The 25,397-nt window shown below is 47.6% G+C and overlaps 4 protein-coding genes across 4 annotated transcripts; 3 read left to right on the top strand and 1 right to left on the bottom strand.

Annotated features, from left to right (window-relative positions):
• Positions 1 to 296: 296 nt before the first annotated feature.
• LOC108605377 lies at positions 297 to 8,570 on the top strand. Its single transcript, XM_033294376.1, has 7 exons — positions 297 to 559; positions 621 to 1,137; positions 1,206 to 2,169; positions 2,253 to 2,278; positions 2,918 to 3,787; positions 3,839 to 4,826; positions 6,637 to 8,570. The coding sequence occupies exons 1-7, from the start codon at positions 297 to 299 to the stop codon at positions 8,568 to 8,570; spliced, it is 5,562 nt and encodes a 1,853-aa protein (XP_033150267.1).
• An 894-nt stretch (positions 8,571 to 9,464) lies between these two features.
• LOC108606024 lies at positions 9,465 to 12,257 on the bottom strand. Its single transcript, XM_017995850.1, has 2 exons — positions 11,177 to 12,257; positions 9,465 to 10,557 (listed from the first exon to the last, which is right to left on the bottom strand). The coding sequence occupies exons 1-2, from the start codon at positions 12,062 to 12,064 to the stop codon at positions 9,526 to 9,528; spliced, it is 1,920 nt and encodes a 639-aa protein (XP_017851339.1). The 5' UTR covers positions 12,065 to 12,257; the 3' UTR covers positions 9,465 to 9,525.
• Positions 12,258 to 14,673: 2,416 nt separating this feature from the next.
• Positions 14,674 to 20,557, top strand: LOC108605374 (defective chorion-1 protein, FC125 isoform). Its single transcript, XM_033294377.1, is given in 9 exon segments — positions 14,674 to 14,865; positions 14,931 to 15,314; positions 15,373 to 16,836; positions 16,838 to 17,600; positions 17,658 to 17,956; positions 18,139 to 18,277; positions 18,359 to 18,945; positions 18,982 to 19,617; positions 19,670 to 20,557. Coding segments are annotated over 9 exon segments (5,298 nt in total). The 3' UTR covers positions 20,504 to 20,557.
• Positions 20,558 to 21,592: 1,035 nt separating this feature from the next.
• Positions 21,593 to 24,641, top strand: LOC108605373. The gene is made up of 3 exons (XM_017995042.1): positions 21,593 to 22,423; positions 23,062 to 23,322; positions 23,820 to 24,641. The coding sequence occupies exons 1-3, from the start codon at positions 21,593 to 21,595 to the stop codon at positions 24,639 to 24,641; spliced, it is 1,914 nt and encodes a 637-aa protein (XP_017850531.1).
• Positions 24,642 to 25,397: the final 756 nt, after the last annotated feature.

Here is a 25,397-nt window from a genome sequence, read left to right on the forward strand (position 1 = left end):
ATTAAACTGTTGAATATAATTAACTCTTTAATTGCACTGCTGTTAAGATTAAATCATGTTGAGAACAAACAGTCGAAGCAACTATTTACTCTTAATTAACGCATTGTAAAATCATTAATTAGCCTTTGGACAAACACAAGCGCATATGATCTTATCAGCATACGAACTCCTAAGTCATTTGCCATTTAAATACCAGGAGCTCTTGTGGCCGCAAATAGAACGTTCGAGGCATGCAGACAGTAAACCACAGCCAACTTCTAACCAACTATGAGCAGAGTAGGCTTATTGGTGTCCAAATGGAGGAGACAAACCTGAAAGTGGTCAGCGCACTGCGTCACGTTATACAAGATGTATTTGCCGAGCTGAGTGCCACCTTAGTAATCACTCTAATGGCACCTGATCAAGTCATTAACAACTGGTTCGAACTTGTGCTCATCAATCTAGTGAGCACCTGGAGTAACTTGGCCGTGCTGTTGCTGCGAGTGGCGCAATTGTCTGACCACGTAGGTGGTCGCAAATTCTGTAATCTACTACTAGTAGACTCCTACGAATCATTTCTGTAAGTTAATCATTTGTCTTCAACTGTCGGCGCCTTAGTGTATGTGTGTGTCCTCTTGCAGTTCGGCGAACTTGACAGTGGACAATATTGACCACAATGATGCCGAGTATTATTTTATATTTCTGCAGACGCGCGACTGCTGGCATCAACATGAAATGCAGCTGATCTTCCAGCATTGCTTGCACTATTACTGGCTGCATTGCAATGTCATGGTGCAAACGGGGCAGGCCGAGGTGCTAATCTACACCTACTTTCCATATACGGCGACGGATTGTCGCTCCACGCAACCGGTGCTGGTGAACGTCTATGATGGAGAGCGCTGGCTAAATTCGCGCATGTTTCCAAACAAACTGCGCCAGCTGCACGGCTGTCCACTAACCGTGTTGCTCTGGCACATGCCGCCCTTTGTGAATCTGAGCCCCAATGGGTGGCAGTCCAGCAGCGGCTTTGAGGTGACGTTGGTGCAGCACTTAGCGGAGCTAATGAACTTTAACATTGTGGAGCGAGTGGTGTACACCTCCACTCAGCAGCTGAGCTCGAGCAACAGCAACCGCAGCGCTCATAAGCCAACGGATATAGTAAGCATTGCCATAAAGAAATTCTTCCATTCCATGCGATGTTCAATGCTAATCTTTTGCCTTTGCAGCTTGCTAATCAACTTGCCAATCTAAGCATTGGCTGCTTTCGCAGAACAGTAATAAGGGACGCTATGCTGACCTCCACAGTGAGCCATTACTATGCACCGCTGGTGGGGACACTGGAGCGCAATCTCTATCATCCAGACTACTTGGGCCATCTGACGTTTCCCTTTCAGTCCTGCGTTTGGCAATTACTCTTGCTGGCCGTGTGTCTGCATCTCGGCATCTACATGTGGCGCTGGCGCTGGAGCGCTGCGCAGGTGCTGGAGCTGTTGCTGGGCGTGACTGTGTGGCGCTTGCCCCGCTCCTGGCTGCAGCGTATTATCTACGCCCACTGGCTCTATGGCAGCCTGCCGCTGCGCATTGCCTATCAGTCCTTGCTATTTCACTTTATACGTCTGCAGCTGTTCGAGGGTGTGCCCAGCTCTATGGAGGATTTGCTGGACAAAAGCTTTCGTCTGCTCTGCTCCTTCAACACACTGCTGGAGTTGCGAGAAATGCCACAACTGACACAGCGCAATAGTAGCTTTATAATCAGTGACTCTGGCAGCGATTGGGACGTCATGGACCAATTGCAGCTGCTGAATGGCACGCGCGTCTTCGCCGCCACAGTGCTGGACGTGGCCACAGCCTATTTGATTGCCAACAAGCGCCAACAGCGCTACTATAGCATACCACAGTATATCAATCTACAGCAGCTGACAATGTATATGCCCAAGCATTCCTATTTCTCCGAACAATTCAGCACCGTCATACGGCAGCTCGATGACCACGGCTTTCTGGTCGCCTGGCAACGCGCCGCCCTCGCAGAGCAGCAAATTGGCAGCCGCAGGCATAGCACACACATGGTGCAGCCGGAAAGCGGCATTGGCCTAATACACTTGAGTGGCATCTTCAAGTTGATTGCCGCCCTTCACGTGCTCGCTGCACTAGTCCTGCTCACCGAGCTCCTGCTGCACCGCCTGCACAGGCGTGGGCTGAAATAATTGGGTGAGTAGCAACCACCTAATCAATTGACCACAACCTGTTTGATTACTAATCAATAAATGCTTTAGTTCAACTCCATGCGCATAACACATTTGTGGACTCTATCCACATAATAATGAGAAGTAAACTTTTCTTTAATTAATTATTGTTGAGGCTCATATATTTATATTATATGTACATGCGTATATTGCATTTTATATTCTGCACTTTGTCTTGCTCGTTTAATGAAAGAATGCACTGGAACTTATAAGGAGAGCAATATTACTTTATGATTATTAATTGCTTCTTGTAATTATTTACATGAAGAATAAAAGGTAACAACTTTTGAATCAATAAATTCGTACAGTAAATACTACATAGATGAAATCTGTAATTATTACAGAAAAATATAATTATTAATGTTAGAAGTGAATTGCTTTCATAATAGATAAGGGGATATATAAAAGTAGGTTCTTCTGTCATTGAAAATAAGTTTATTTAATAAGTCATTGAGTCACGACCCGTGGAGGCTTTGCAAGCCAGTGCCCACTGTGGCTGTGGCAAATGAGAAAACTTTGCTGCTCATGATTGACATGTTGTTGACTTAAAAGTCAAATGACACTCCAGTGAACCCCTTGCGTGGACATCATTAACAATAACTCTGGAACGTAAGCAAATAAATGAAATGAAACCTCACAAAATACTTGTTGCCGCAAGGAGTGGCAGTGGCTAATGCAAATCGATGGAACGACAGTATCCAAGCGCGCTCGGCATGAACATAACGCAGCTGCTGCACACGTACCAGGAGCAGTCCGGGCTGCAGATGAACCAGATCAACGAGTTTGTGGCGGGCGCTTTGTTGCATGTGGTGCACACGCACATCATGAGCCTGACCTCATCGCTGGTGTTGACGCTCTGCTGCCGCAACAATCACACATGCAACTTTTACAATCAAATGATGAGCGTGTTGTTTCGTAACTGGGGCATTGCGCCGCTCCAGGTGGTCACCATACAGCAGGACAGCACGCCCAGGGAGCGCTATGTGGCTGGCAGCCGGCACTACAATATGATATTCACGGACTCCTATGCGGCGTTCGCCGAGATCGATGTGGAGTCGCATACGCGTGACTACAACCACAACGAGTACTATTATATATTCCTGCAGGCGCGCGATCATCTGCTGATGAGCGAGATGCGTCGCATCTTCCGCCACTGCTGGCGCCATCAGCTCATCAATTGCAACATTCAGGTGCAAACAGCGGGCGGCGCAATCAAACTCTATACGTATATGCCCTATGGACCGCAGGGCTGCGACGATATGACGCCGCAGCTGATTAATAGCTACAATGGCAGCTCCATGGAGCAGCCGCTGCTCTTTCCGCGCAAGCTGCTCAACTTCTACGGCTGTCCACTGCGTGCGGCAATCTGGCAGAAGCCGCCGTTCATGCGGCTGCTTGGCGCTGACTCTGACTCAGACGCCGACTCCCAATCCCATGCTCGCATTGTGGGCGGCCTTGAGGGTCGTTTGCTGTTGACCATTGCGCAGCGTCTGAACACCAGTTTTGATGTACGCCAGCCGCCAAACGGAACGCTCAGCAGTCTGCCCGATCGTGCCATACAGATGGTAAGTGCCAGCCACAGTCAACTTCCAACTCTGATCCTTGCATATTTGTAGCTACAAACACGTCATGCGGAGCTTTGTGTGGGAGGCTTGCGTCAAACGGTGGTGCGACGTCTGCTCACCACCTCGACGCATAGCTATGCGCAACTCAATGTGGGCTTTGGTGTGCCGGACGTCAGCTTTGAGCTTGGCTCCTGGGACATAATGCTGTATCCGTATCCAGCGATTATTTGGTTTGCCATTGCCGGCTTGCTGGCCTTCTGTGCTCTGCTCAAGCTGAGCTTGAAGCGACTGTTGCCCAGTGATTTTTTTCGGCCCGTCCACTGGCTCAATATGCATCTTATACTTGTGGGCATGCCCATGGTGTCCATGAACGTGCCACTGTCCGTGTCGCAGTCCAACTCGCGTCGTTTTTTTTGCATGGTTGTCATAGTGTTCTCATTGCTCATACGCACCATATACCAGGGCATGTTGTATCATTTGATACGCACGCATCAATTGAAGCCGCTGCCGCAGTCCTTTGAGCATCTGGTGGAGCAAAACTATACGCTGCTGACCACAGTCAAAATGCGTGAGGTACTCGCCGAAATTCCCGCCATGGAGCAGTTGACAATGATCACACTGGACGGCAACAAAACCGAGGCGAACGCGCTGGAGCAGCTGGCTGCCACATTGGCCAGCAAGCGCAATAGACGCCTTGTGGTGGTCACCACCTTAGACGTGCTCTTCACGTACAACAAGCGGACCATCAAACGCGCACTCAGCGATCCAAATACGCGTGCTGCCCGGACGGGGATTTTCTACAAGACCATGCCGCAGGATCTGATAAAAATGCAGCTGAGCATTTACTTGAGCAAGCACTCCTTTCTGATTGATGAACTCAACGAGCAGATCATGCTGATGCAATCCGTCGGACTTCTCAGCTATTGGGCCAATCTGGAGCTTAGCCTTACACCCGTACGGGAAGATCGCTCGTATCGACTTTTTAGTCTGCAGGAGTTAAGTGCCATGTTCATGCTCATGGCATCCGGCCTCAGCTTGGGTACGCTTATATTTGTCCTGGAACTCCTTTCACTGCGCTATGCCATGCTGCAGCGATGGCTTGCTTTTTAATTTTTTTTTTAATTTAAACGTAATTGGGTGTAAGCGACAAAGCTGCAAAACTATCGCTGTTCACTGATCACTGTTATCGAAGTCGTGTGCACTCGTGAGCATTTGCTGTTATCGATAATGCCAAGCAGTACTTGTTAGCAAATTAGTAAACAAACAATTGATTGGCGTAGTTTTTACTGAATTAAGGATTTTTAGCACTCAGTATATATTGCAAGTGATTTTGTTGCTGTAATTGGATAGACGCGCCCTTGACTATGACTATGCAAGTGATTAAGCTATTAAATTTATTGCGCGCTCGTCCACGTTCTATTGTGTTTTGCTCTGTCGGCATTGGCGTCGTCGTTAGCGTTGGCGTTGGCGTTGGAGCTAGAGTCGTTAGGTTAGTAAAAATACTCAGTACGCTTATTAGTTGTGAAGGTAACCATGTTTCAAGCTCAAGCAATTGCTGGGGATGCCACCACAAGTTAGCTTTTAACTGGGCGACTCTGACACTAGGGACTTACATGTACATATATGCATATGTGTATGTGTGCGTTAGTGTGTGTGTGTATTGGTGTGTGTAATGATGGTGTTAATTTATGGTTATGCGTCTCATGCACAGTCCTGACTGACAACAAATAGCTGTCACGCACATACGTTTCACACGTGTGCAGAGCTGTTTGTTCATGGTGTGGGTGTGGGTGTGGGTGAGGGCGAGGGTGGTAGGGTGGTTGGTTGGTTGGTAGGCTAACCGCAAATTATGTTGGGTCGTGTAAGCAGCAATTAGTTTAAGTAATGAACACAGATTCGTTGATACGTTATAGCATTCAAAATTTATTTATGGATTAAGCGTTTAAATCAAATGGTAACAGCCAAAGCTATAAATGAAAATTTATGTATGTCATGTTCATGGCGTCTTATATGCTAAGCTTTAAATTAGCCTGACTGGCATTATTTTTTTTTAATTAACCATTATTTGTTAAGAGAATTGCCAGTTTTATTATTTTTAACTGTAATTAAAACCAGAGATTGTAATAAATATCCAATTAGATCTAGATTTCATGAGTTTTTCTTAAACTATAATTGACATGATATAACTTGATATGAACGCATCTAATCTATAAATCGATTAAATACTAAATACTGGCGTATAAAGTGTTACTTTCTATATATTTAAATATATAACCATTAGTATACCAAGCAACAATTTTAGTGAGTAATTAAAATTAATTTATTTTGCATCTTCTTTCACCAGCTGTGCCCATAGAAAATATTGGTGAGATTACCATGGGGATGTCATAGCCAGTCTCCTATTCATAACAAATTACTAGCTAATTCTCCAACAACCAGCTGGATTGTTTCTTGCTCTTAAAGCTCTGAAACCCTGGTTTGAATTACTCAAGCAAACATTGGTGAATTGAAGATGAAATCACCAACAAAGTCACGAAAATCTAACAGTCGTTCTAAGGATAATGTGCATAACAAATTACAAAAAGGTGCCCCCCAAAGGTGCCAGCTTGATAAACTGAGTGAGTAATAATAATCGCAGATAAGGTACTAAAATTTGCAACTGAGTGATTAAATATGATCGAAATTTCTGAGCCAAGCTTAACAAAACCTTTGTCCATTTAGTTGGTTATTTTTCTTCAATGATTTTGTACTGGGTCCCATGCTGTCGGCTGTGTGTTGATTGGAAATGAAACTAGAAACAGGCAGCTGTATCTAGATTGGCATCGACTCTGTTGTGGCTTGAATGCTTTTAATAAATTTTAATCAATTTTTGCTCTCCTGGGTCGCAAGCGAATCAATGCATAAAATAGACAGTGCGCAACATTTGTTCAGTTACTTCAAGGAAATGCAAGCACTGCTGCTGCTGCTATTGCTACTGGTGGCGCCACATTTGGCCGCTCTGCTGCTGTGGCCTAGTGAAGTCGATGAAACCAACGTTGTGGTGGGAAAACTCAGTGAGGCACTGCAGCTGATCATAAGACGCACCTGTGCGGCACACAATGCCAGCGTATTCATTAGCAGCAGCTATGGCGAGCAGCTGCCAGCGGAACAACAGCAATTGGTGCGGGATGTGCTGGACTTGTGGCTGCCACAAGCAGCGACAGATGCTGCTGTAGTGCCCACTGTGGTGGCGCAACATTTGGTGGTAGCACTAGGACGGCGGCTGCAGTTGCTGCTCATATTCGTGCAGAGTCTGGTGCAGTTGCAAGCAGCGGACGTCAAAGTGTCGACTGTGACCTCCAAGTCCAGGCACAAGTATCTCATTGTGCTGCTGCCGGGCGTGGTGTCCAATGCGCAGCTGGAGATGAGCAGAATATTCGATTATCTGCAGCAGGTGCTCTACAATATTGATGTGCTGCTATTATGGGTGCCAGACCTTGGAGGTGGAGTGAAGGCCTACAGCTTCTGGCCCTACAGGGCGACGGGCAGGGCGGGCGCACGCTGCGCTGCCTCAACGCCGATGCGCGTGCCGCTGCGTGCGCCGGAGCTGTATCCAGTGAAGCTGCACAACCTGCAGGGCTGTCCCTTGCATGTGATTGTTTGGCACATACCGCCCTATGTGGAGTTGTTGCCTGGGAGCGCGCAACTCGAGGGCTTGGATGCGGATCTGCTTAAGGTGTTGGCGCACAAGCTCAACTTCAGTCTGGCGCTGGTGGACAACGAGCCGCCCACGCTGCTGGGCGGCTCCACCTACATGAACGGCAGCTTCACCGGCGCCTATAAGATGCTGCGCGAACGTCGCGCCAACTTGACGCTGGGCAGCGCTGCCTGCACGCCGGCGCGACGCAAGTTTCTGGCCAGCACGGTGCCCTATATGCAAATGGAGTACGTGCTGGTGCTGCGCAAGGCGGAGTCGTATAGCAGCTACCAGATCATGCTGTTCCCCTTCGATGGCTACACCTGGCTGCTGCTGCTCGGCCTCTATCTGCTGCGTCTGCTGCTGCGGCTTTGTCTTGGACGCCAGGCGGCTGCATCTCTGCCTGCGCCACTGCGTCTGGGCTGGCATCTGTTGGTGTTTCTGCTCTGCTTGAGCTACGAGAGCTCCATCTTTGAGTTTGTGCACAATGCGCCGAGGCGGCCATTGCCGCTGGATCTGGAGCAGGCGCTGCGCGAGGGCTACAGCTTCATCACCGATCATGCCACTCACCGCATGACCGAGACGCTGCCGCTGCTCAATGCGCACACTGCGATTGTGCCTGGCCAGCCGGTAGATGTTTTCGAGCACCTGCTGCTCACACCCAGGGGCAGCCGCATTGGCGCCTTCTCCAGCAACGCCTTTCTCGCCTATCATCTCACCAAGCATGTAAAGCAGCGCCTGGAGTTTGTCAGGATCGCCAAGAAGGTGCTGGACAGCATGAATTGCATATACCTGCCAGCTGGCTCCTACCTGGCGCCCCTGCTCGACACTCTGCTCTTCGATCTGCGCTCCTTTGGCATCACCCAAAAGCTCTCCAAGCGCATCAACTGGCGCACCCTGCCGCCCACCACGGCTGCCCTAAGTCGCGCCGCCCGTCGCAAGGCCGCCCATGCCGACAGATCCAACGAGTCCAAGCGTTTCATTCATGCCACGCTCAACTGTCTGCTCATCGCCGAGTCCATCACCATTGCCATCTTTGCTCTGGAGTGCCTCAGTCAGTGGCACCGCCTGCGTTGGCTAGCTCGCCTCTTTCAAAGTCTAATCTAATGCAAAGTTCGAATCACATTTTTCAATTTTCAAATTAACAGAGTGTTGACTTTATCCTTAAATTTCATTAACTGTTTCTTTGATTTTATTTCATATTGAATTAAAATGCGGTAAGTCGGACGCAACCGACATGACGAGACCTGGTACTGGTAAAGACAAATTGTTTAGTTTGAGCATCAAGTTGGAAATCCCTCCTCATTGGAAATCCCTATATGAACCTGATAATCTAAAAGCTGTGATTGCTACAATTCTTCTTAAATTGTGGTAGAGGGTAGATATAAAAATGCTTAAAATAAAATCGATAATCGTAGGCATACACCGACTCACATACTGAGCTTGGAGTTTCTAGATCTTTTAGCTACTTAGATAGGTAGCAATAATATATAGTATACTTTAAGGTGCTTACGCCTGCTATGCATGTCGAATCTAATTCGACTAACTTTCAATACCCTGTATACATTTTTATGTACCAGGTCCGAATAACAGATTCCCATCAATGAAATTGAAGTTCAAAACAATGAGCTAATATAATTTCTTATGCTCAAATCAAACATTATTGAGTACAAAATTTATATTTTAAGGAAATCTATTTCCTATTATAAAACATTGTATGTTTCTCATTATTGAATTTCCCAAAGGGGCACATTTTAACACATTTATTTATTTGTTTATTTTCGTCGACCATAAACAAAAAAGAGTAAATGAGTAAATTAACATTTATGGTGAGCAAAGTTGTTTTTAAATTTTTATTTAAGTAACAAAGTTTGATTTTTCATCTGCACTAATAAGAATGAAGCTTACTGAACTATTGTATGCCTTAGTATTAGAATAAATAATTTAATAGAATAGACTAGAATATAACACACATTTTGATTTCACAGAATCTAATCTATAACCAATTTGATTGTGACATTTAAAAGTTGAAATAAAACATTGCGTGTGATTTTTGGTTAATTTAGGCTACGTAACGGTTGGCGGCATCCATGAGGCGCCTAAGACGCCGTCGCTCTGGCGCAGCGGCGGCAATCTCCAGCAGAAAGATGAGAGTGGCGAGCAGCAGCAACATGAGATAACTGGCAAGGACGCCGCCCAGTTGCCAAAGGCTGAGCTTGGTTGGCTCCTTGCTGCGCTTGCGTCTGCCTGGGAACTCGATGCGGTCCAGATACATGTGGCGATAGCGCTGGACCAGACCGGACGACATCATATTGATAATCAGCGAGTCCATGCGCTGCTTCAGAAACGAATGCGGACGCATGTAGATCGTAAGCGGAGCTGTGACCAGCGGCTGGGGCAGGACAGTTAAGCCCGGTCGCTCCACTCCCGAGTTCAGGTTGAAGATGGCCACGCTGGGCTCAATCAGCGGCACCACTATCTGGGCATGTTCGTCGTCGCGCAGCCTCACCAGCGAACGCTCATAGAAGTCCTCCAGCTTGTAGTGCATGACGGGCAGCAGATCGCGGAACAAGGGCTGCATCGCTGGTATCAGATGGAACATATACTGCTTGGCCAGCACTTCGGCCAGCGTTGTCAGTGGCTCACGCACGCGTCCGTCCTGCAGCAGCAGATACATCTCGCCCGTGTAGGCGGCGCGCAGCACCAGCGCGAGCAGCAGCCACAGCGTCAACAGATAGCGCGCAAAGTTGCGACGCGGCGGCTGCATATGGAGTCCGCCCAGCAGCGTCATCCAGAACACCAGGCAGGCCACTCGATTGCTCTCGCCTAGCACAAAGTCGCGCTGACGACGCGTTCCATACAATCGCATCGCGGCAATAATGCCAAAGCCCAGAGCCAAGCAGATGAGCAAGCACATCCAGGTCTTGTCGCCCAGAGGATTAATGAGCCGCTGCAGCGGCGACATTGGCTGCCCTCCGGGCACGCACAGCACTATCGGAAAGCTGGTGTACGAAATGCTGGGCAACATGTTCTCCGAGCGTTCCTTGTTGTACATAAAGCAGGCGAAGGTTATGTTGGCGCTGCCCCCAACAATCTGCAAGCAAGCAAAGAGAAGCGTGAGTATGAAATCAAGCACAGTGCAATATATCAACTATAAGATACACTTTGCTCAACAGATTATATAACAATCTACAGAGAGAGAGAGACAAATTCAAATTCAAATTCAATCCAACTGTTGCCTGGACTGTAATGAATGCAACATCATACTCACAAAGTGTACTAAGCGTGTGTCAAAGTTGTGTGTGCTCCAATTTAAAATGTCTAATCTGCAAACAGCAAGAATTGTTAGACTAACAGTAAATAGTCAAGTTGTTCTGTACCACGGACTAACAAAGCGTATATTAAAGTTGGATGTGTTGGATTTTGTCAACAACAGACCAACATATACTCGCAGAGTGTATGTCAAATTTGGTTGTATTGGATAGAGCATGATGAAACTCAAAAGAAATACCAACGTTCCAACTTAAACAAAAGCCACCACAGAGTTAAAAGCGTGCACCAAAGTTGGGCGTATTTGATTTAAGATTCAACAATCTGCAAACAAATAGATGGATGAAATTGAATTCAGGCATAGCCAACTTTAATATACGCATATTTAATATACCACATAAAACTCACAAAGCGTATCTTGAAATTGGGTGCACTCAGCTTACCTTGCTCATGGCTCCCGTTGTGGTGCCATTGGGAAGCACAACGCCGCGATCGTGATCGACCTGCTCGATCAGCTTGATGGTGAAATTCATGCGCTCGGCCATCAGACGAAAAATCATGCCCTCAATACCGTGCAAGCGTTCGCCATCGGTCAGCTCAGTTGGACTGCGGTCAATCATGACGAAGGGACGATGCTCGAAGGTGACGGTGATCAGCTCACAGCCATGCATGTCGTCCAGCTTGGTGTCGAAGAAGCGCCACCTGTACGGCGCGTGGAGCGTCGGATCTGTGCCCAAGCTGCCCTCGAACGTGGCATAGTGCACGGGCTGGTGCGACTGACAGCGATGCGGCTGGTAGGGATAGTAGTTGAACACCTGGACGGTGCCATTGAGACGCTCCACTAGAAACACATTCACATTGATCACATAGATGTCCAGAAGGCGGCGAAAGATCTCCTTGATGGTCTGGATGCGGCCGCGCTCCGCTCCGGTGTACACAATGCAGTAGAAGCCATTGCGCTTGTACCAGCTGCGTGGGAGCAGCAGATGCCGCTCTAGACGCTTGTAGGCGCGCAGGCTGTCCAGCAGCCAGATGGCCGTATCGCGACCATTGAGACCGCTGAGCGGCGCTGGCTCCGGCTCTTCATCGGCATGACTCTCGTCCAGGCGCTCGCCCTCCGTTAGAAACTTGATGCGTGCCGCGCCAGACGCCAGCTGCAGTGCTGCATCGATCAAATCATTGTGATAGCTGCGACTCGTCTCCCAAGTGGCGAACTGTGCAATCGTTAGCGGATTGGAGGAGTCGCTTGCATAGTGTCTATTGATGGTCCATACCATGGCATACATCATGCTCATGTTATAAACCGTCTGCAGCGATTCTGTGCCCAACATGGCTGCACCCTACAAGCGAATGAATACTTTTATCACAGCCATAGCCAGCTCTAACTAACTAAATGCCCGTCGTCACTTTGTGGATTCCATGCATGCAACCACGCTACGGTTGCTTTTGCTTATCGCCGCTCGTTATCTGCTCAATTGTTTTTAAATGGATGCCACATACCAGGCCCAGACCCCAGTCCCCACCATAAGCTACAGCTGGAGATGGGTCCGCATGCTAATTGCGATTAGCAAATCAATAACTGCATGCAAGTTATTATAACTGCATTTAAACTATAAATTACAATACGGTCATACGTATGTGCAACAGTAGCTGCCAATAGTAGCTGCCCAAGCAGTGGCTCACAGTCTGATGTATATTAATTAATAGTTTTTATATATTTACTATGAACTGTTAACTCAAAACGCAAAAGAAAGCTTAATATTAATTAATTTTTTTTATTTATTTATTAAATGTCTATGGTTTACATTTAAAATTAAATGTTCTTCAAGTGTATATAATTTATTTATATAATCAACTGTGAGCCACTGTATGTAAATAAGGGGGTCGACACATTTTCCACCTTTTTTTTATTGTATTTGTTGCTAAAATTGGAATTATACTTTTCTACATGGGAGTACTAAGCACAGTTACAGTTGACTTTTCTTTTTTCGTAAATTGTTATTGACCATGCAAAGCTGTAGTTGTCAACTTTAACCAACAAAAAGTCAAAGAGTAAAAACATATGTAACATACATACGATATATAAATTACAAGTTCAGCATTTTGTTTGCATTAAGTGAGTAATAATTGCCAAATAATTGCAACAGATGAATGCATCATCAGTTCGTGTCGCAACGCTCAATTTACAGATCTCTGACCGTTTTAATATTTACCTATATACATACATATATATTTATGCATTTAATGCAGATCTCAGCGTTTTCTTTTTTTTTTGAGCTAAAGCAAAAACTATAAAATCCACCCGCAGCCGTGCAGAAATGTATTTTTATATGTGTGCGTGTGTTCTTGTTCTTTTTAGTTTATTTATTTATCATTAGTTGTTTTATTTTTGCACGCTTTTGATTTTTTTGCTTTGCTGTTGACAGACATAGACGATATTAAAATCAAGTCCATAGCTGAGCTCAGCATGCAAATATGTTCATATTTATATATTTTTATATATAAGCTTTTTAGATCCACTTTGTACTTTGTTGTCTCAGTGACACACATTTGGCGATAACACAGTGTACACTGTGCGAAAAGCTTAGTTTGATCAAATTTGATAAGAGTGTTGAGCGTTTAACATGAACGAGCTCAACAGCAATCGAAGTGCAGCGCAGCTGGACTAATGATTAATTTTTAAAGCCTGATGTGTATATCAAACTTGCAAGAATATCGAACTACTAAGCACGTATGAGCATAAAAAAAGATCGCAGAAGCCTTAGCTTGTCCTTGCAATAAATAAAGTTAGAAGTTCAGTGAATGAAATTATGAATCAGTGTGTTTGCAAAGTTTGTGCTTGAATTCACTTGTTCATTTTTTTACGACATTATACATATATTTAATTCCAAGCATATTGTTAAGACAATATACAGATTCCATTAATGCTTAAGGAATGAAAAATACAAAATTAAAAGGACTCAGTATATAAAATATTAAATTAAAAATACTACAAAATTAAAATAATAATAATATTTGGTGCCCTTCTACGATAGGTAATAGTTTTCAGGTATAAAAATTCATTCAATCAATCCATGAAAGTTTCGTTAGTGGATTTTACATATTTTTAACTTAGGCAGGCGGCAGATTTGATTGAAAGTTAATATTAAAAATAAGTTAAATGACAGAAGCTTCCAAACGATGTCATATTTCGTAACGAGAGCATAAAATAATTTTATTGTAATCTTTAATTTAATATCTTACTCACATCGAAAACTGTTTTTGTTGATGTTGTATTATTTATTCTTCAAGCATGTGTTTGCAATTAAATGAATAATGTTGCTTACATCCCACTGTATATATGTTTGTAGTAATTTTAATATCAGAGCTACCCCATTGTACGCCCCAAAGAGTTAATCAAGTTGCTGCTTAATTGTTCTAAGTGCAGCATTTCCGCTGATTTTGCAGAATCGTTCATCAGCAAATTGTTTAGCAAGGTTTTGTGTTCATTTAGTTTTTCAACTTTTATTCTTTGCTTTTCAGTTCTCGCGTGCATGTGTGTGTGTGTGTGTGTGTGTGTGGTTAACGGCTGCTGCAGCTGAAAAGTGTGTGGTGTGGTGTGTGTGGTTTGGTTTGGTTTGTCTTTTTGTGCGGTCGGCACAGACGCGGAAACGAAAAGTGAAAAAGCGAAAGCGACGCTTTTGAAAATGAAATTGGAATTAGGTGGCGCGCTGGCCCTCGGTGCGTGCAAAATGCATCGCAGCTCTTTCCTCTTTTGCACACACCACAAACAAATTGGCAAACGTCAACAGTTTGCAGCGCTCGAGAATTCTATATGGGGTCGCGTCTTCAGCTGAGCAGCGTCAGTCTACGATCGAGCGTTAAGCGTCGTGCTCGAGTTTTTACTCGCCCCCCAAGCAAACAAAGTGATAATTGATAAGTGATCGAGTGTGTGTCAAGGATGAAGCTGCAAGGTCTACTTTTGCTGCTCTGCGCGCTGAGCAGTCGCGCTCAGGATGCGCCCGCCGCAGCGGCGACAGCTGTGGCCACTGGCAGTGAAGCTGCCGTCGTGGATGCCACAGCAACAATCAGCAACAGCAGCAGCAGCAGCACTGAGACTGCCACCAAGCCCAAGCTGCCCAGCAATGATGCGGTGAGTACTTAATCGCCCGCACTCCCCTCTTGTTAGCTAACGCTAATAAGCTTTACAATTTATAGATTCTATCGCAGATGCCGCCAGTCATACCGCCGAGCACTGGCATACCCTCACTGGATACGTTCTACTTCCTTTTTCCCGCATTGAGCAGCTTGCTCCGCTGGGGCAGTCTCTTCCCAGCGCCGTCTTTGCTCGGCGCAGTGCCCGACAGTCTGCAGCCCGCGGCCTCCAAGGTGGTGCTGGTGCTCGCCGACGATGCCAATGCGCACAAGTCGCGTGTAACGCGCCAGGACACGCCTAATCCGCAAGCACCAGCAGCAGCGCCACCTGGTGCTGACATACTGCAGCAGTTCTTCACCCAAGTGGGTCAGGCACCGCCACCAAACTTCAATCAGTTTATGGAGCAGGGTCAGCAAATGATACAGAACATGGGACAACCACAAGTGGTAAGTGCTCAGCCCCAGTCCCGAGCAAGCATTGCCTAACGGTTATTACTCCTTGCAGGGTTCGGCGAATCCTTTGAACGGCTTGTTTGGTCAGACGCCTTTCAATTTGTTTGGCGGTTTGGTGGGTGCAGCTGCACCCCCAGCGGCCGAGCCCGCAGCCCCGCCGGCACCAGCCACTACAGCAGCCACGCCCACTGCCAAGTCAGCGGATGAGACGCCAGCAACGCAGCCCTTCAATTTCTTCAATGCGCCCATGTTCGATGGCAACAGCAATCTTCTGGGCATGGCCATGCCCCAAGGTCTGCCACAGGCGCCCTCGCTGGACGCCTTCATGTCCGGCCTGCGTCAGCTCACGCCCAATGCGCAGCCCAGCGCGCAAGCCTCGGACATTTCCGAGGTGCGTGTCAGACCCGAGACCGATATGCAGGCGCAGCACAAGATTCAGTCCGCTTTGGAGAAGCAGCAGCAGCAGCAGCAGCAACAGCAGAAGCAGCGCGTGCCGCTGCTTTGGTTCCGCATGCGTCAAAGCGCCGACAACAACGAGAACAATGAAGAGAGCGACAAGCCCACGGATCAGCTGAAGATCGAGTCGAAGCTGCAGGCCTTTGAGCGCCAGGTGATTGCCGAGCTGCGCATGCTGCAGCACATCGAGCGCATGGCCAAGGAGATGCGCGCCACTGCCGCCCAGCGTCCAGAGTCCAACCAACGCAATGGAGCGCCAGCCTACAAGGTGCGCTATCCGCTGAGCCGCACACCCGTGCACAAGATCACGCGTTCGGACATTGAGCGTGCGCTGCGGGACGAGGACGTGCGTCGTCTGATCCACGCCGAGGCGAAGCGCATGTCCGCCACACGCGAATCCCAGCTGCCGCTTCACAAGCGTCAAGCTGCCTCTACTATGCCCAGCACCAGTGCCCAGTCCCAGCTCACGCTCTCCAAGGAGGACATTGTCAGCATGCTGGCCTATGCCTATCGCATGGCCAACGAGTCGTCGGCCACAGGTCGCAGTGCCGACAAGAGCTACACAGCCTTCCGCGCCAGCGAACAGGACTCCATGTTGCAGCAGCAGCGACAGCAGCAGCAGCAGCAACAACAACAGCAACAGCAATCTGCTCAAGATCAGTGGGCGGAGGCTAAGATGCGTGGCATGATGCAAGAGCAGCAAGCGGAGCAGAAGATGAGGCAAATGATGGCCGAGCAGCAGCAATCGGAGCAGAAGATGCGGCAGATGCAACAGCAACAGGCAGCAGAGCAACAGCAGCGCATGCAGCAGCAAATGTTTGAGCGCCAGCAGCAGCAGCAGTCCGAGCGTCAATGGACTGAGGACAAGATGAGAGCCATGATGCAACAGCAGCAATCAGAAATGCAGCAGCAACAGATGCAAAGACAAATGAACGGCCCGACTGTAGGACAAATGCCCAGACAGATGTCGGAGGAGATGAAGCAACAGCAACAGATCGAGATGCAAAGACAGATGCCCCAGATGCTGGGACAGCAGCAACAAATGTCCGAGGAGAAAGCAACAGCAACAGATCGAGATGCAAAGACAGATGCCCCAGATGCTGGGACAGCAGCAACAAATGTCCGAGGAGATGAAGCAACAGCAACAGATCGAGATGGAAAGACAAATGCGTGCCCAGCAGATGCCAGGTGGCATGATGATGGTGGCACAAATGGCGCCTGGACGCATGATCGAGCAGCAAATGCCAAGACAAATGTCCGAGGGAGTCCAGAGGCAGCAGCAGCAGCAACAGATCGAGATGCAAAGACAAATGACGCCACAGCAGATGCCCCAGATGGTGGGACAAATGACGCCACAGCAGATGCCCCAGATGGTGGGACAAATGACGCCACAGCAGATGCCCCAGATGGTGGGACAAATGACGCCACAGCAGATGCCCCAGATGGTGGGACAAATGACGCCACAGCAGATGCCCCAGATGGTGGGACAAATGACACCACAGCAGATGCCCCAGACGCCAAGACAGATGTCAGAGGCGGAGACGGAGAAGCAACAGCAGATCGAGCGTCAGCAGCAGATGGCGCAGGGAATGATTGTGGGACAAATGGCTCCCGGCATGATTGAGCAGCAAATGCCAAGGCAGATGTCGCAGCAGCAGCAGCTGATTGCAGATCAGCAGATGCCCAGACAAATGAGCGAACAACAGCAAATCGAACGCCAAATGGACGAGCAGGCAATGACTGAGGGCGGAAAGCCTGAGGATGCGCTGCTTGGTGAGGCGAAGCCTCAGATGGCCGAGAACGAGGGCATGGCGCGACACAAAGGTAATCTCTTTGGAGTATTTCGTAGTCCCCACGAGTCTAATCCCTCTATACACACAGTCGACTTTATGGGACTGGGTGGCGATATGCACAAGAAATCCAAGTCCAAGGGCAAGTCCCAGCCCACCATCATCAACTACTATGCCATGCCGCAGCAGCGACCGCAATACGCGCCGAGCTACAGGCCGCCCAGCTATCAGGCCCCCAGCTATCATGCACCCAGCTATAGTCCTGCCAGCTATAGTCCCTCCAGCTATGGCGCCCCCAGCTATGGCACCAGTTACGGAGGCGGCGGCTATCGCGCTGCCCTGGGCAACGATGAGATTGATGAAATGCTGCGCCAGCATCGCACCATGAGAGTAAGTATTCCCAGAGAAATACAGACACACACACACGCACACATACACACGCGCACACACATACGCACACACACGCCATGTAGATGAGAATCCATTTGCAATCATTTCATAAGATTCATAGCTATCTTCTCTTCGTGCCCTCCGTGCTGTTCCTTATATCATTAACAGGTGCCGCATTTCAGACAATAAATCCAGCCGCAGACGAAGTGAAGCCCAACACCAACCACAACCCCAACCAGACGACAGCCATCGACAACAGCGACAACAAGCAGCGCATTAAAAGGTTAGCAAACTCGAATAGCTATAAAAAGTTGAGCCATTGTGGCTGCGACATTGGCAGTTGCAGCTGCGGCAGCAATTGCCGTTGTGCCAGCAACCGCTGCCGCTGCCAGCAGCAATCAGTGCGTGTGCCCGGACGCAGACGCCGCAGCGCTGACTACGGCACACTGGAGACCATTGATGCGGGTTCGCTCAATGCGCTGCGCAAGGAATACAAGCTGGGATTGAAGGAGATTACGCTCAGTCCGGACGAGGATCCAGCCGAGGCGCTTATGCGTTACAATGCTGCGTCCATTCGCGAGGCGCTCGAGCGCGCCAGCCAGGAGCCGCTCGAGATTAGCGGCGATCAGCTGGCGGCAGCCGATGCAGCCGCATACGCCAACGAGCAAGCCGCAGCTGATGGCAGCACAGAGCCAGCACAGCAGCAACCAGTGCTGGACAACAGCATACAGCAGCAGCAGCAGCCTCAACAGCAACAGCAACAGCAGCAGCAGCAGCTTGATAATAATACGCTTGCCTCTGAGCTGTTGGCAGCGCGCATTGAGTTTAAGAAACTTTACAGTCTGGTTGAGAGTCTGAAGCAGCAGCTCACAGATGCCGAGCAGCGTCTCAGCGATTGCAGTCTTCGTCAGACGACAACAAGAAGCACAACAACAACTACAACTACAACGCCTGCACCAACAACTACAACAACAACAACAGCACCAACTGTTACAACAACAGCAGCAGCAATTGCTACACAGAAGCCTTGGGAGCGCTTGCTGGCCAGCAAAGGCTACGATACCAAGTTCTTGAGCAAGTCAAGTGAGCAGCATTACATGCAGGGCGATAATCTGAATCAGCAAGCTGCTGATTACAGCTACCAGGAGCTGCCCGTCGAAGATCCAGACAACAAATCCAAGCGAGCCACAGCGCACAGCAGCAAAGGCACAAGCACCACGCCCACGCCAGAGTCAGAGCCAGAGCTAAGCACAAGCGCTGCATTGACGCAGGCGCAGCTGCTGAATGCTGCGCTGCATAATGATATAAGCAAAGATGCTGCTGCCGCAGGCGCAGACGCTGCTGCTGTTGCCGATGGCACAACGGCCACGCCCTACGCACAGCGCGGCAAATTTATACGCAGACGCAGCACTAGCGCCAGCATGGGCGTGCGTACTACGCGCCAAACGAAACCAAAGTCGACAGTTAGGCTGCCAGTGAGAAAGGATGTGGAGTTGTCGCTGCTGCGTGTGCGCAGCTCCAAGCTGGATCAGCTCATCGATGTGCTGCGCGAGCTGCTGCAATTGCAGATCGAAAAGCAGCAGCAGCAGCAAACAGTTAGCAGCAATGCTGTTAACAGCAATTCAAAGACTACAAAGCGTAAACGCTTGCGTTCCAAGTCGCGTAAAGCGACAACATAAGCTGTTAAGCTTAACATAACATTTAACATTTGCAGCGACATTAGCATTAGCATTAACATTAATCGTAATCGTAATCGTAACAGTTGCATTAACATTTGCTTTCAATATTTCATTTTCATTGCATACTTTCTTGCGCCCCATCAGTCAATCAACAACAACAACAACAACATCCACATCAGCAACTAGTAGCACATCTCCATCTTCATCCATCTCCAAACCGAACGAAAATGTTGGCGCCATCAAGGGCTACAGCGAGAGTCTGCTGCAACCGTTTATGGGCATGCTGCCAGTGGACTCGCCGGATGATCCTTGGCGGCGCAAGGCCTACGACTTGCACAATCCGCTCTACAGCGGCGGCGGCAGCTATGAAGCGTATCTGCGGCAACGCCGCGACACCCACATCATGCCACGCGGCCATCAGTTGCTCACGCCCGACATGCTGGAGCGTCTGCTGCGCATCAAGGCCGAGTTTCAGCGACGCTTTCCGCATCTCTACCAGAGCATGCTCAACCATCAAACAAATCAAACGCGCGTCGTGGTCACGCCGCCGCTGCTAGGACCACCCTCCTCTTCTTACTCTTCCAGCGCAAGCGATAGCCAGGCCCATGAGGCACCTGTCTATGAGCTGGGCGCAGCTGAGCGCGGTCTCTCTGATGCGGACGCGGACACAGCCTCGCTTTTCAGTCGCGAGGAGACCACAGATAAGAGCGAACTCGGCGCGGCACCAAAGCAGCGCAGCAGCGAACACAAGGACAATAAGCCTGAAGCCGACGACAGCGACAACGTTGACTATTTTCATTTCGACGACGATGAAGATGACTTTAAATTTAACATTCCCGATGACATCGATGTTGATGTGGATGTCTAAGTGCATGCGCTTTTAGCTATACATATATGTAGACAAAAATAATCGAATTGATAAACGAGAAACTTATGTAAAATATTTACTTTGCTTATTTATTGAATAAGGCCGCATTCAGACTATAATTCTTTATGTTCTGCTTTAAGTTTAACTAAATATTTAATTATTTATATTAGACCAATCATAAGTTACGTCTGCTGGGATATCATAAGTATTGTTAGTCTTTGAAAGAGAGTAACTCAGTTGCGATGTTTTCATTTATTTTTATATTATTATTTATTGCTATACATATGTATAGCATTAAGATAATGTGGTATAGCAACATGTTATAAATTGCTCGAGTGATTGAATCTCACTCGTCGATATAGCCATGTCTGTCTGTCTGTCTGTCTTTCTGTATGAGCGCCTAGATATCAGTACATATATCTTATATAGGTACGTGTACACTCTAAGCGGCTCAAATTGTTTCTTCCCCACAAAGTAAAAGCTGTGGCAGACGCAGCTCATAATACTTAATATCGATTGAAGGCATTAAGATAATTATATATTAGGAGAAGAGAGACATGCTGTTCAAACTTTAAACGTTGTTTATATTGACCCCATCCAATGCGCATTGGCTATCAACATATTTACAGATATTAAACGTTGAGAATTCTTACTATGAGATTTGTTGTTTTGTGTATGAAATAATTGAATTATGAAGCAAAAGAAATGAAATGTTCATTTTACTTTTAATCTTCGGTGCTTAACTAATCAATGGATTCTCACAAGTGACTCCCAGAGGTGCCGCAGAGCTGTTTAAACTTTAATCAGGGGCTGGCTGGATGGAGGCCACGCTGCTGGCAAATTAAAAGTAATTGGCACTCAATTTAGAATAGCAAGCTCCGCCCACTTGTGCTGCTGGTCAGTTGAGTTAACTCAACCCGACACGACCCTAAGCAGCAGTTGTAGTTGTTGTTGTGTCATGATTATACCTCAATTAACAGCCCATTGTGCAGATTTCCCCAGTGGCTAATATGCAGGCCAAGTGGCCAAGTGGTCAAGTGGCCGAAGCGGAGACAATCAAAGTCGGCCAACTCGATTCAGTTGTTAGCGATGCGTCAAGTTGTTTATGTGCTGTTGCTCTCGCTGTTGCTGCAACGGATTGCGGTGAGCAGGTCGGGCCGTGAGCTGATTTTGATGCCGCAGGAGCATGATGTGCTGGCCGAGGCGATGGCGCAGGTGCTGCAGCAGTCGGAGATGTCAAAGGCCAACACGCTCTATGTCCACGTGCAGTGCAGTGAGCCGGGGACGCGACCCTTGCTGCTGGATCTGCTGCATCGGCTGCTGGCGCTGTCGACACGACCGACGCAGCCGCGCTGTCTGCTCTTCAACCGGCCCATGGACTACAAGCCGCAGGTTCATGCCGTGCTGCTCCTTGTGGATGACATGCATGCCCTGGAGCGCATCTACCGCCATCTTCGCGCCACCGGCAATCTGTCCTACACGCTCATCTACATGCTCCAACCGCAGGCCACGCTCGCCATGCAGCTGCTCTGGCAGCTGAGCGTCTTGAATGTCGGCCTGCTCCTCTTCGACGACAGGCGTCAGCTGCATATGCTCAGCTATTATCCGTTTAGCCTCAGACATGGCTGTCAGGTGATCCGAGCCAGCGTCGTGAATCGTTATCTCTCGGCGATTGGCAGCTGGGCCAGTGCCAACTATTTTCCACCCAAGCTACGCAATTTCTACGGTTGCAAACTCACCTGCGCCACCTGGCCGGATATGCCTTATCTGCTCCTCCGGCCCGATGGCTCCTTTGTCGGCATCGAGGGCTCCCTGCTCCAGTTCATGGCTCAGAATCTCAACTTTAGCATTGGACTCTACTGGCTGGACACGACCCAAGTGCGCGCCACCTTCAACGAATCCGGCTGGATATTCGAGCAGGTACGAGCAGTCACAATTCAGAAAGATAAACATCAATAGAGCAGTTAGGGGTTGATCTTGGCTCGACCATTTAAGTTTATATTTCGAATAATCAAAGCATGCTGCATAAATTTAAATTTTGCCAAGCATGTCCAGTTCGTTGAGTGTAAATTGTATAATGCATAAAAAATAGTTTAATATTTTCAAATATTATTTTATTTTATATCTAAGAAAAGTATGTTATTAAAATTGAATGTAGCGTAGATGTTTTTATTTCACCTGGTTGCAATCATTTAATTATTCAATCGCGTTGCGCAAATTTAATAACAAATACTTACGCCTTCCTTAATTTTTTAACTTTCTATTTATTTAAGATCATACAGCTTAGATAATATATTTTTGAAAACTTCCTCTTCGATCTACTATGATTACAAATATTTCGCAAATAGAAACGCAACAAATTCGAACGACTAAAACAAATAAATAAAAAATAATATACATTACTTACATATTTTTATTATTTACGTATACTTTATATTACAGTATTCGTGTTATTTTTCATTTCGCAAATGAAAGGAGCAAAGCCCTCCGGTTAAAATAAATAACTCTTAATATAAGAATTGATATTGAAGTAATTCATTCTTGTGTTCGCTCCACAGATCTTTGGCGGTCTGGCAGACTATGCACTGGGTGGCTTCCACTATAAGCCAAGCGACCATCGCGAGGTTGCCTACAGTCAGTCCACATATTACTTTATGAGCCATATAATGCTGGTGACCAATCTGCCCAGCGCCTACTCCGCCTACGAGAAGCTCGCGTTTCCCTTTCACCCGCTGCTCTGGCGCATGATTGGACTGCTCGTCATAGTCTGCTGCGCAGTCATCCTTCTGCTGCAGCGTTGTCGCCAGCATTTGCCACAGGTAAGTTCCAGTGAACTGTATTCCCAATTTCAGTCGTTGAAAAATGATTTGCTGAACGAAATGAGTTCCTAGAGTTGCATAGAATCAAAGAAGTTGCTGTTTATAACAAATTTTCCTCTTCTGAGTTAGCGATGCTTAAATGTTTTTCCAAATATTAAAAATATTCAAAATGCTTTTAGTATTCATTGCCTCATATTTTTGAGCATAAATTGTAAATTCTATAAGTATATAAAAAACAATTTTTATGGATAACAAATTTAAAGCAAAAGTACGGCTCAGAAATGTTATATTGTACACTAATCAGATCAATTTTTTAAACTATATTTTCGTGTTAAAGACGTAATTAATTAAATGAGAAAATGTTAATAATATGATAGATGAATAATTGACTTGCTCTGAGCTTGATAAACTCAAACAATTACATTTTACTATGGAAAGTTGCTTGACTTTGAGATTTGTGTGAGACTCATAGACTGATGATAGCTTTGCTTTTCCAGCATCCGTACTACCAGTTGCTGGTGCTCGCCATGGGCGGGAATCTGCTGTTCGAGGCGCTGCCACGCCGCCAATCGGGACGTCTGTTGCTGATGACTTGGCTGATTGGGGCGCTGGTGCTGCGGAGCGCTTATCAGTCCGGGATGTACAAGCTGCTGCGGCAGGATACGCAGAGGAATCCGCCGCAGACAATAGCGGAGGTGCTGGCCCAGCGCTATGCCATACAGCTTGTGGCCTCGAATCGGGATCGCTGGCTGGTTAGTCTGCCGGAGCTGCGGACGCAGCCGCTGCTGCCGCTGAATGGCAGCGAGCTGGAGTCGTTCGGTAGTCTGGCGGCCACCAGTGGCACCGAGCAGCGGCTGGCCATCATCACGCCATACGAGTACTTTGGTTACTTTCGCAAGGTGCACGCGATGAGTCGCCAGCTGCATCTGGTGCGGGAGCGAATCTTTACGCAGCAACTGGCGTTCTATGTGCGGCGGCACTCGCATCTGGTGGGCGTGCTCAATGAGCAGATACGACATGCTCATGCCTATGGCTTTCTGGAGCACTGGACGCGACAGTATGTGAGTGCTGTGGACCAGAAAGACGAGAGCATAGTGCGCATTGGGCATAGCCTGGGTGCAACTTCGGCGGACGGACAGCAAACGGAGGGCGAGTCGGAGGAGGCGTCGAACAAGCTGCGCGTGCTGGCATTCAATGAGCTCTCGGCGCTGTTCTGGTCCCTGCTCTGGGCCCACTTGATCGCCCTCCTTGTCCTTGGCCTCGAGCTGCTGCTCTGTCAATTTCGCTGCACTCGGTTATTTATGCCGCACGCCTTTTAATTACATTACATTTCATAATCCCCAAAACAAAACACCAAGCACTACACACACACACACACACACACACACACACACACACACACAGCCAAACCCAACGCGACGCTTAACTATCCTTGCTGCTCCTGCTCCATTCACTGTTGTTTCCTCTTGATAGTTGCGAAGCCGTCGCCGTCGTTTGCTGCTCGTATCGTAAAAACGCAAAACGTTTTATCTAAAAGCGATAAATTTACAAAACCAAAACTTGCAGTGCGCGCACGAACTCCTGCCCATCCACCCAAATGCCACCCTCCATACTCCACTTCATCCCGCCCCCATCTTCTTCTTCGCTACCACAATCACAATGAAACAGTTTTTTACGAACGTTCCTCAAACTTTTTGCACACCACCCCTCCTCCCACCCAAAAGGCGAGACATCAATTTTGTGTGTCTTGCTCGCCATTTCAATTCCGTTCGTTTCGCTCCTTTTTATTCTATAACAGTTTGTGGCAAGTCCCCTCTGCCTCAATCGCAAGTAGCGCTGGGACACGAGCCAAGGCACGAGCGAAGGCACGAAAAGATAAAGCTCAACAGCAATAAAGTTTACTCTACAGTTGTGAAAACTATATATGTCAAAATATTCAAATATTGATATTATCTCTTGATGTATTTAGAAAATTCTGTTTCCCGAATTCATTGCATACATTAATCTCTGATAAGCAAGCCAAGCATAGTCGACTTCTAAGACTTGACACAAAATTTGAGTCAATCGAATAAATC

This window comes from Drosophila busckii, chromosome X, assembly GCF_011750605.1.
Source record: "Drosophila busckii strain San Diego stock center, stock number 13000-0081.31 chromosome X, ASM1175060v1, whole genome shotgun sequence".
NCBI classification, from domain to species: domain Eukaryota; kingdom Metazoa; phylum Arthropoda; class Insecta; order Diptera; family Drosophilidae; genus Drosophila; species Drosophila busckii.

Bases quoted from the DNA above. Each gene is read 5' to 3' on its own strand.
- LOC108606024 (XM_017995850.1), bottom strand. From the start codon at position 12,064: ATGTTGGGCACAGAATCGCTGCAGACGGTTTATAACATGAGCATGATG. The intron at 10,558-11,176 runs GTAAGCTGAGTG...GCTTGCTTGCAG, and splicing joins CAACGGGAGCCATGAGCAAG to ATTGTTGGGGGCAGCGCCAA.
- LOC108605373 (XM_017995042.1), top strand. From the start codon at position 21,593: ATGCGTCAAGTTGTTTATGTGCTGTTGCTCTCGCTGTTGCTGCAACGG. The intron at 22,424-23,061 runs GTACGAGCAGTC...TTCGCTCCACAG, and splicing joins CCGGCTGGATATTCGAGCAG to ATCTTTGGCGGTCTGGCAGA. The intron at 23,323-23,819 runs GTAAGTTCCAGT...TTGCTTTTCCAG, and splicing joins GTCGCCAGCATTTGCCACAG to CATCCGTACTACCAGTTGCT.
- LOC108605377 (XM_033294376.1), top strand. From the start codon at position 297: ATGGAGGAGACAAACCTGAAAGTGGTCAGCGCACTGCGTCACGTTATA. The intron at 2,170-2,252 runs GTGGGCTGAAAT...TAAATGCTTTAG, and splicing joins GCTGCACCGCCTGCACAGGC to TTCAACTCCATGCGCATAAC. The intron at 2,279-2,917 runs GTGGACTCTATC...ATGGAACGACAG, and splicing joins TCCATGCGCATAACACATTT to TATCCAAGCGCGCTCGGCAT.